This window comes from Priapulus caudatus, unplaced genomic scaffold (genome assembly GCF_000485595.1).
Source record: "Priapulus caudatus unplaced genomic scaffold, Priapulus_caudatus-5.0.1 Scaffold50, whole genome shotgun sequence".
NCBI lineage: Eukaryota > Metazoa > Priapulida > Priapulimorpha > Priapulimorphida > Priapulidae > Priapulus > Priapulus caudatus.
In genome coordinates, this window is record NW_014577111.1 from 695,159 (window position 1) to 706,259 (window position 11,101).

Here is an 11,101-nt window from a genome sequence, read left to right on the forward strand (position 1 = left end):
GCGGTCGCGTGCGCCTTGCCGCGGAACTGCGCGCAAGATCAGTGCTCAGCGGTTAGGATCAACACCTCCTTTCGGCAACACTTCTCTCGTATCCCGTCTCATCTGGATTTCCCCGGAGCCCCGCCCACTAGAAAAATAGTACCAGCCTTGTGGCAGTGGTATCCGAAGTTGTACAAAGGGGGCGCTGCATGCAGTTTGGTTTGGGTATAGAATTATGGTTTGTTGGTATGTTGGTAGAGTTGGGTACCGCGAAATTTTTTGTACCGCGGTATACTGCGGTATTTTACCAAAGTATCACGGTATTACCGCGGTATACCGCGATTTCAAGAACAGGTCAGAGGAATATAACTCAAAGGTCAAAGACTTGTGGCGGGCTTTAGTGAAACGCGCTACACGCTCGTGATCGATCGCGCCCCGTTCTCCCATCAAAGGCACCGCTGCCGCGCGCTCACACATGTATTTTTTTAAACGCCTGGCAGTCGCTGCGTCGCGTTATTCTTGTAATCTGCTATATCTTGTAATTCCTTTGGAGCAAACATGAGCGAGAGTAGGAGTGTCGTACGGCTAGAACCAGTCTGAAGTAATGAAGTATGTACAAATAAAACAGTGCAGACTATCTACTAGGCATATAGAATAGGTGCTGGAGATACACGAATATAGCGTGAATGGTGTCGATCGACGGAGATGAATTTATAAAGCTATGCAATGACGAGGAAGTGAAATAAAATGGATGTGATAAAAATAGCTCAAAAAAGCCGGTAGGCCTACACCAACCAAAGTACCGCGGTACGTACCGGTACAGGTCACGTACCGCGGTATACTGGTAATACCGCGCACCTCTATATGTTGGTGTATAAATTCTGTATATTTCAATGTAATTTGCAAATAAAATAATAAGCAAGTTTGTTGGGGTTTAGTCTTCAAAAACATGTAACTGAAAAAAGGCAGTAGGCCAGCTTAGTAAATCCATTTGACTTGTCAAATGTTACACCCTGGCCAGGGAAGGTGAATTTCCCCCAATGTGTACAAACCTGGGGATACTACATACTCAGCAACACTCAGCATTGGCAGGAGTGCAGCAGCAGTAACAATGTGTTGGTTATGCGATTACAACTAAGGGTGGCCGGTGGCCGAACATGGCACCATTGGGGAATAAAAATTCCTCGCAAGTTGCATCTTGGATAAACATTTTAAAATTTCAACCTCATATCCAGTGATTGTGACGTATTTACTATATATATATTTACAACATATATCATGTGTAAATAATACTAAATATGCAGCGGCGTACGTGTGGTGTGACTGTAGCCCCGGCTGTACTGTACGTCTACAGTACACAGTGCAGTGTAGATTCCAAATGCTTGTGCGGCGTTAGACAATATTCAATAAGCATTAAACTAAAATTGCTGCTGTTTGATAGTGTAGGTGATTCAGTAGCCAGAAAATACTGTTTGGTGATAATATAGCTAGACTTATTTTAAGATTTATACATGGTCCACACATATATTTACTATTTAGACTACCCTAACCACCGTAGGCAACCAAGATCAACAGCAATATGGCGAATTTCATTTCTACTCGTAGTTCTAGATTTTCTCACTACGTAGCAGCACTAACCGGTGCTCACAGCTTTCAACCTCCGTTTGTTCTGCTCGTGTAGAATTTTAGTACCGTTTATATATTTTTATAAAATATTCCAATAAATAGAAATAAACCAAAATATAAACTAACTATAGTGTTGCGGTGTATGTAGAGCATTTATAAGTAGTTATTCAGAGGGCTCGTCTTCTTATGTCAATTCGATTAGGCACACACGCGCGTGCACACACATGCACACGCGCGCACATCACACACACACACGACACACACACACAGAACACACACACCACACACACCACACACACACACACACAACTCACACACACCACCAAGCGCGCGCGCGCGGCGCCACGCACACAAACACACACATATTTAATAATACCATCAGTTTCCCACAGTTCCCAGTAAAAATAAAAGTGCAATTCAAGGCTTTCTGTATTTATGTCGGCCCTGGTTGTCCGTATTCTATTACCGAATCAGGGCAAAACTTATTTGGTATTTCATGGTTCCCAGGACTATGGTCCAATTCGCCTCGTCCCCCAAAGCGCTCCTGCCACTCTCAGATGATATATATATATATAAGTATATAGTATATATATATATATATATATATAGAGAGAGAGAGAGGAGAGAGAGATGAGAGAGAGAGAGAGAGAGAGAGAGCGCGCGCGAGAGAAGAGAGAAAGAGAGAGAGAGAGAGAGAAGAGCGAGAGAGAGAGAGAGAAGAGAGAGAGAGAGAGAGAGGAGAAGAGAGAGAGAAACGAGAGAGAGAGAGAGAGAGAGAGAGAGAAGAGAGAGAAAGAGAAGAGAGAGAAGAGAGAGAGAGTAGAGAGAGAGAGAGAGAGAGAGAGAACGCAGACGAACGAACGGGGAGAGAAGAGAGCGAACGAAGGGGGAGAGAGAGAAGGGGGGAAGAGAGTTGCGGACGGAGGAGAAGAAAAGTGGGAGGGGGTAATTATATATAGAGCGCTAGAATGGACACTTAGAGATGCCCAGGTTACGACGTAACTAATATGCGAAATGGGGGTCACGCACTTACGGAAAAACAGTGCAAAAGTAGGTGCTACAGCCGCCTAGAATAAAGCATCCGATGTGCTGTATTCGAAATGCAAAAGGAATGATACATATATATATTAAGTATATTATTACTATTAATATATATAGTATATATATATATATAATATATATATATATTATATATATATGACTTCGTGTCGTGGTGTGTGTGTGTCGTTGTGTGTGTGTGTGGTTGTTGGTGTGTGTGTGTGTGTGTGTGTGTGTTGTGTGCGTGTGTCTGTGTTGTGTGCGCGTCGTGTGATGTGTGTGTGGGTGTGTGTGTGTGTGTGTGTGTGTGGTGTGTGTGTGTGTGTGTGTGTACGTGTGTGTGTGTGTGTGTGGCGTGTGCGTGTGCGTGTGCGTCCGTGCCTCGTGGCGTGCTGCGTGGCGTGTGCGTGTGTGTATATCAAGCTGAAAACGCTGATGAAGAGATGAGCATCTCGAAGCTCGTTAATTAACATTTGAAACACCCTTAATCGCTAATTTATTTAGATTTGTTATATATTACTATAGTATATATATATATATATATATATATATAGAAACGTTGAAAGCATAAATATGTAGCAATTAAGATTGAAGGGTACGAGAAATATGTGAGACGCGAGTGAAGTACATTGTAAAACAATTAACCGACGAAGACGCTACTAGGAAGTGAGATAATGAGGCCAAATAAGATGATAAATTTATAAAAAAGATGACATTGAATATAAAAAGGTGGTTAGCGCGCAGAAATACAACAATAGTCGACGATATGTGTTAGTGATGTTGCTAGTGTTCAGTAATGAAATGAAAAAATGAATTATTGTTGAATGGAAATTGCTCTCATAATATGAGTATTTATGTACATTTTCTTTACCTCACTATACCTACAAATGTAAGGTAAAAATTTGTGGTAATTCCGGGGTTTTCGTGCTTCAATAGCGTCGCCATTTGAATAGTTAAGGTCAATTCTCAGGGTTTTCAATAGTCTAGCTACTCTGCCTATACATCGTGCAGTATCTAGCACGCTTTCCGTAATTATCGTAAACAGTAGTTTAAAATAACCGAAAGTGAAGGGCAATAGACAATGCGACTGTTACAACAACGCAAACAACAATAACCGCTCAACTCAGACGATGACAACAGTTCGTATAGTGTCACCCTGAAGAGGACAAAAAGCTGCAATGTCATCTGTGAGGTTTTTGCTTGAGGAAAGGCCAGCGGTTGCCAATGAATGTCTCCGGGATACCATGATGTATTGTCTCTGAGCGATGAGCACCTCCTATAAAAGCTCTGCTGTCGCAGTACTGAGCATCCGACATCAGATACACGTACGTCTACATACGAACGTCCTGCGGAGTCACCGGTGAGTTCAAATACTTATCGTATAGGCCTACTATTACCTATTTTCATAATACCTACTGATAGTTATAACTGAGCATGTTATTTAATGGTAATAATGTACTTATTGCAGCATTAAATGAGCTCATACTAAACTCGAGTGTTTAAATGTTTAGCTTCTGCTTTCTTGTTAAATTGCCTTTTATCAACATCAGTTTCACGCCCCGGGACCCTAGAGTGTAGAATTTGTAGAATTTAACGAACGTGTAATAGAAGCTGTTATCGTATAGATCTAATTTACGTTATCCATTTAAGAAAATAGCGTTACGTTCAATTTAGAGTCAATATATAAATGTATCTTGCACTTTATTAATTATAGGCGAACATACACCATGTTGAAAATGCGTCTCTTTGCTGCGATCTCCGTGCTATGCATTCTGGCATTCGTAAGTAAAATTACAAATCATAACATCTGATAAATATGAACATTGAAGTGATTTTTCGTATGCTTCAAAATAATAAAATATACCCTATTGTATTAAACGTCATCTTCAGCAGGATTGTGTATGTAAGTAAATTTCATGTGATCATTTAATCGATAAGACGAAATTGCTCAGTAATAAAGCATGAACAATAATAACAAATGATGTTTCATTTTATTGATTTTTACGAACGATCTCTCAACAACACTATAGAAATCAGTTTGGTAATTAGTAACAGTAAGCCATAAGTAGCAGGTACCTAACAGCAATGACGAAGTTTTACGGGTGTCTAACGGTGTATTTCTGGCAGGTCATCATCGGTGAGGTGAGAGGCGGCGCAGAAAGCTTCTCGTTTGTCTCGCGCCATCCCTACGGTTACGTGCATCAAGCAAATCCTCGTAGATTCCACGGCTTTTTCCCGGATTCAAGAGACCATCCCTACGGAGGTCGTCGCTACGGAGGCGGTCCCTACGGAGGTGGTCCCTACGGAGGTCGTCGCTACGGAGGCGGTCCCTACGGAGGTGGTCCCTACGGAGGTCGTCGCTACGGAGGCGGTCCCTACGGAGGTGGTCCCTATGGACGTCGCCCGTACAGAGGTCGTTATTATTGACCTGGACCAGATTATTACTAACAAGCCCGGCGCGATGCTATTTCGCGTGACGTAGTAATTTATTACATCATTAGATGAAGAAAGTGTGAAAGTATAGATACGTACAATCTATATCGTTGAATACGTGTATGAATTACTGTGGGAGAACAGAATGCTGACTAGTCGCACTAACATTCAATACAATCTCGCGATTAAAGGGATTATGTATCTTTTTCCAGCATGAATTCCTTCTCATAATGATTTCATGCACATATGTCATAACTAATAACTAATCTGATAATTAAGGTAACGACCATGAGCTCATTGGCAAATGACATTTTAACCCCACTGTGACAGGCGCTATTCCTTGCAGATATCGTTTTATATATTTATATTTAAAATATTAAAGTATTGTTGTACACGTCAATGCTATAAAATATCATTGTAAATAAATCATCTATACATGTCTGATTATATTTTCCTCTTGATCATTTATATTTTTAATAATGCAAATATGATTGTTGTTAGCGATCTAAGGTAATTGGCAAGCCAAATTTGGCAGACTGATAAATATAGTTTCATATGGTTTATTGACACATGCCCCAAAAACACATTGACATATTGACGGTATAAAGAAGCTAGCATGCAACCCGTCACCTTCACACACGATTTTTGATATCGTATTTCGCGGCTTATCAGACATGATAAAGCATTATACGCACGTCCTAGTTAGCGGGTAACAGAAGATAAAAGATGATTGACCTATTTATTGATGATAGCCCTATCCACTACCGGGTCTACGCTCACTATTAATACCCCCCCCCCAGGGTTAATTTTGTTGATCTGTGTTCTTGCCCTCAATTTCTATAAACATGGATTTCACAAGCCTTCTTCATTATCAGCATTGATTAGTATATGCTGCAGTCTATTCCGTTGAGGTGTGTATAATATGCCGTACTGTGGCTATAAAATCTTAGCTATAATTTCAGCTACACCAACGTTTAGGACGTAAGGTGGATTTTAGAGACATTTTTTGAGAAAAGCGTACCATTTAATCCGCGAGATACGACGTATGCTGACAGATACATTGTTTGCCCTTTTGCAGATACTGATATGACACACAATCTTCACAGACGTTTTTCTTTTTCTTTTTAAGAACTCTCACAACCATCGTATAAACAATACCCAGGGGCTATCTTTTAAGCTATAGGCAATTGTATGCTTGTAATCTAAACACACAACACAGGGGCGGATGCAGGATTTTGTCTAGGGGGGGGGGTGCAGGTGGGAAAGGGCACTTTGAGATTTTGTTAGGGGCAACTGAAGCGGCGGCTGCGCCGCCGCTTCGTGCGCGAGGACAGCAGGTGCGAAGGAACCGGTGGGGGGTCGGGGGGGCCTCCCCCAGAAAAATTTTAAAAATCAGACTCCTTTTTATGCATTTTCAGAGCATATGAGGCGAAATTTTTGTACTTCAAGTCTTGTCATAGCAATGAAACAGACAATTCCAGTGCAAGGCAAAATCCACAAAGCCACAAAAACCATCAACTTGCTTGAAATTAACTGCCATCAGAGCGACAAAATACTAGTACCCGGTGAAATCAAACTGCGATATGGATTGAACACACTTTTATTACAAAAGAAAATTGAAATCATTACATGTATTAATTTATATGCTTTCCGTTTCATACATTTACTATAAAACTTGAACTTCAACTTGAATTTCAATGACTGATATATTATCTTACTTAAAACATACTCAGTATTACTCTTGCCACAGGGGCGTGTACAGGATTTGTACCAGGGAGGGGTCCAACCGTAACCCAAACTTGGGAGCACGCGAAGGGGGGGTCTGGGGGGCCCTCCCCCAGAAAATTTTTGAAATTAGACCCCCTCAGATGCGTTTTCTGCGCGAGCAGGTGGGGGGTCCGGACCCCCTGGACCCCCCACCCGGGGCACGCCCCTGTGCCAGTAGTACTTACTTTTACCAAATTTAGACCAAATGAGTGGGCTCTTGCCAGAGAGGATGTAGTAATAGTACTACTAAGTACGTTTTAAGTAAAAAAATGCAAAGATAACATCGAAAACTATTCAGAATGAAATTATTGAAGCAAAATTAGAGGGGGGTTATTACCCCAGGAGGGTACCAGTCTATAACAAAGCAATCAACGGTGGCGCAGCCTGTGGCGATCTGTCGCAGCCCAGAAAACAAGTCGGGTCGACCCCCCGTCCCCCCTAAAAAACTCCTCGGAAAACATCAACTTATTTTTCAGTATTTTTTCTGCTTAAAAATCTATATTATTTTTTTAAAAATTGGAGAAAAAAAATTTCCGTGGGCCAGAAAAAAGGGCAACTCAAAATTTTTAGGGGGGGCGCACCCCCTGCACCCCCCCCCGGGGTAATCAGATGTATCAGGTGATCAGTAAGTATAACTTAACGTCTTCTAATATACCTGCCCGTGTAATGTAATGTACATTCATATTCCCCTATATTTCTTTGCATTTCCTATCGATTATCTGCAAGAATATGACCCGTTTTTATGACGCAGTCCAAGGACTCCATTGACACACGGTTTAATGAGTCTCGAACACTGATCTCTACTATACTAACGTAGTATAGTTTGTAGTATAGTTAGTATAGTAGAGATCAGTGGTCTCGAACAGTTTGCTTGAGCAGTTTTCTGTCTCGTCTGTTTTGTGTCACGTTGCGGCATTTGTCTAGGCGGTCTACTAATTAATACTAAAGTTCTAAAGATAGTATATGTTGATATAAATATATTTTACCTCAGTCTGGTGCGTTTTAAGTTTTATCTAATGATTTCTATTTAGATAATCTAAAGATAGACAACTGCTACACGTTAACAAAATGCTCGGCTATCGATGATGTGTGAAGTAGGTCATGGAATTCATTGATTTTCTAGTTTATTCAGTACGCGTAGCAGAGTGGTAGCGGACCATGCTCTCGTATGCTAATGATCAGTGCTCAGTGCGTATGACCTTGCTCTTGTTACACATTACAAGTATACATTGGAAGTCGTCGTTATTTGGTCCCGTGAAAATGCGGGAAGGCAAACGAAGAACTATAACATGGGGTTCGATTAAAAATTGTTTCATTCGTTGCACGAAGAAACAAAAATAATCAGATCGTGTTTAAACAATAATGATGATAAAAAAAACAATGTAAATTTATTAAAAATTTTAATTGTCCGGTATGTGAGCGAGAAGACGCGGGCGCCTGGGGCCACAATGCGACGACCCGACAAGCTAACCATTTCTAATTGGAAAACGCAATTACGCACAATTGCACCGAGATGACCACTTACATGGCATACTTGTGTGTAAAGAGAAAACCACGAAAGCAGAAAATCACGAAATCTAAAGAAACGAAAGAGCACAGAGGTCTTATTTTAATATTAGTGAGTAGTAAAAGATAAATGTACAACACGTACAGAAACCAACAAAGACGTAAAAGGGCAAGTTGTTGAATATTAAAAGATTTAAATAGAAAGTCCGTGTCCTTGACGCGTTACGCTGAAAAACAACAACGGAGACGATACCTTGCGGTCAGGGAAATAGTTGAATAAGAATTGGGCTCGTAAAATGTCAAATAGCAATTTTGTGTTGTCTTTAACCTCGATACACGCGACGTCCGTGCCGCCAAAATAGAATACATCGCAGTGCTTAAATTGTAACGATTTAGTATAATGGTGAGCTCACTTGGTCTGCGGGGTCCACACGTTTGATCCTTTCTGCCACAATAGCCCCGTGATGGGTGTAAGGTCCTTTCACTTTCTCGTGTTTTATAATGACCGATCTGTCTACCTGGCTCCTCTTCGTCAGTTATAAATAGCTGGTTTAAGTGACCGAAATTGAAGGGCAACAGACGAGGCGGCTGCTACACAATGCGAACAACAAGTGGCTAAGTTAGACAATGGCTTGTAACAAAAGCACAGAGTGACACTGCCCTTAACGTATGCAACAAAAATGCAAACGACAGTAACCGGTAAAGTTGCACGATGACAACAATTCGTGCGATATTACCCTGAAAAAGACAAAGCTGCAATGTCAACTGTGAGGTTTTCGCTTGAGGAAAGGCCAGCGGTTGCCAATGAATGTCTCCGGTATACCATGATGTATTGTCTCTGAGCGATGAGCACCTCCTATAAAAGCTCTGCTGTCGCAGTACTGAGCATCCGACATCAGATACACGTACGTCTACATACGAACATCCTGCGGAGTCACCGGTGAGTTCAAATACTTATCGTATACTAGTATCCGAGTATAATATATATATATATATATATATATATATAGTTATATTAACTATAGTGTATTTGTAAATAGTAATAATAATAGGCAATAACAGTAATAATAATTATATATAAAGAGTAAATAATATAGTCACATTGTTATATCCATTTACTTGCCGTAACCTTTAATGAATTTATATATATATATATATTATAAAAGCTGTGAAAGAGCATGGAAGTATCGTTGCCTTTCCTCAGTATCAGTTTTATTTCCGCTATGAGTACTTGACTGTAGCAGTGTAAGAGTATAAGTAACGAGCAATTGTTTTTATCGATATTAATGTTTGCAATAGTATAACGTTCAGAGTAGAATCGGTATACGTATTCGGCAATAAAGTGGTGTAAACCTGGCTTTATTCTAGACGAAGCTAAACCGGCTACAAAATGCGTCTCTTCGTTGCCATCTCTATTCTATGCCTCCTGGCATTTGTAAGTACGCTTAGAACATAAGACTTAGTATGAACAGTGAACTGATTTTTAGAATGTTTTAAAATATAATAAAATGTGACAAGATATTTTAAGTGGCCTCATTCGCACGAGTTAGTAAGATTGTGCATATATCTATAGTTTTTTGGTGGTTACTCAATCTACGATTTGAAACGATATGACATTTGTAAAGGATAATGAATGATCATAATTATATTATAATTATGTTTTCCTTTATCGCTCCTTACGAACGGACTACTAAAGTGGCTTATTAATCAATTAGGTAGCATCTAGACATTTAACAGCAGTACGATATAACGTAGTCGGTTTTCTGTATTCGGTGTCTAACGGTGTATTTCTGCCAGGTCATGATCGGTGATGTGAGAGGCAGCGCAGAGAGCTACTCGTTTGTCTCGCGTCATCCTTACGCCTACGTGCATCAGGGGAATCCTCGTAGATTCCACGGCTTTTTCCCGGGATCAGGCGGTCATCCCTACGGAGGTAGTCGCTACGGAGGTGGTCGCTACGGAGGTGGTCGCTACGGAGGTGGTCGCTACGGAGGTGGTCGCTACGGAGGTGGTCCCTATGGAGGTGGTCCCTATGGAGGTCGCCCGTACAGAGATGGACCAGGACCAGATTATTTCTGAAAAGTCCGGCGCGACGCTAGTTGTCTGTCACGTAGTAATTTATGCAGCAATCCAACGTGGTTAGATTTACGATTACTTTGATACGATATCGGCGAAGAGCGATAGTTTACTGACATGTCGCAGTTCGCTCGACCGTAACACGTCTTAATTCTGGCACTTGTCGTTGTTCTCGTTTGAACATAGTGTTTAGTATATTTATATTATGTCAGTGTAATAAAAACTATAAAACATACATTTTTGCTTTATTTATAGTTATTATTTAGAACGCATATACAAAAACGGATCGGCGAATAACATCGATCAAACAGCGTGAAAAGCGTGAGCGCACAAATGCGACGCACAGTGTTTGCTTGAGTTGAAAGACAGCTTGTGTATCGAATGGTGCTACATACCCAGTATTCGTCTATTAGACAACAGACACACACGCACGCACGCACGCACGCACGCACGCACGCACACACGCACACACACACGGGCGTATAGTCAAATACGTCTCAAACGTCCCTGTTTCTGTATCACACAGATCCGATGTACTCTACAAAATAATTTTGCGACTCTACGTTCGAAAATGTTTGCACGACCCACATGAATTACACGGACACATAATTTTTTTTTCTCTCTCTCTCTCTCTCTCTCTCTCTCTCGCTGTCTCTGTCTCTCTCTCTCTCTCTCT

The 11,101-nt window shown here is 41.0% G+C and overlaps 3 protein-coding genes across 5 annotated transcripts in view; 2 read left to right on the forward strand and 1 right to left on the reverse strand.

Annotated features, from left to right (window-relative positions):
- Positions 1–1,636, reverse strand: part of LOC106820865 (DNA ligase 4-like) — a 26,337-nt gene extending 24,701 nt beyond the window's left edge. Inside the window, exon 1 of one of the 2 annotated variants that reach the window (XM_014825458.1) lies at positions 1,525–1,636. The gene's annotated coding sequence lies outside the window, so the exon portion shown is untranslated. The other variant, XM_014825459.1, reaches the window with a different exon arrangement.
- A 2,329-nt stretch (positions 1,637–3,965) lies between these two features.
- LOC106820858 (cold and drought-regulated protein CORA-like) lies at positions 3,966–10,660 on the forward strand. 2 transcript variants are annotated; one of them, XM_014825452.1, is made up of 3 exons: positions 3,966–4,003; positions 9,718–9,784; positions 10,147–10,660. In XM_014825452.1, exons 2-3 carry the CDS (start codon positions 9,740–9,742, stop codon positions 10,426–10,428), a joined length of 327 nt encoding a protein of 108 aa, XP_014680938.1. In that variant the 5' UTR covers positions 3,966–4,003; positions 9,718–9,739; the 3' UTR covers positions 10,429–10,660. The 2 variants fall into 2 exon arrangements, with proteins under 2 accessions (XP_014680938.1, XP_014680937.1); XM_014825451.1 differs by lacking the exon at positions 3,966–4,003 and adding an exon at positions 9,246–9,289.
- On the forward strand, positions 4,217–5,507 carry LOC106820857 (transformer-2 protein homolog). Its single transcript, XM_014825450.1, has 2 exons — positions 4,217–4,424; positions 4,771–5,507. The coding sequence occupies exons 1-2, from the start codon at positions 4,371–4,373 to the stop codon at positions 5,068–5,070; spliced, it is 354 nt and encodes a 117-aa protein (XP_014680936.1). The 5' UTR covers positions 4,217–4,370; the 3' UTR covers positions 5,071–5,507.
- Positions 10,661–11,101: the final 441 nt, after the last annotated feature.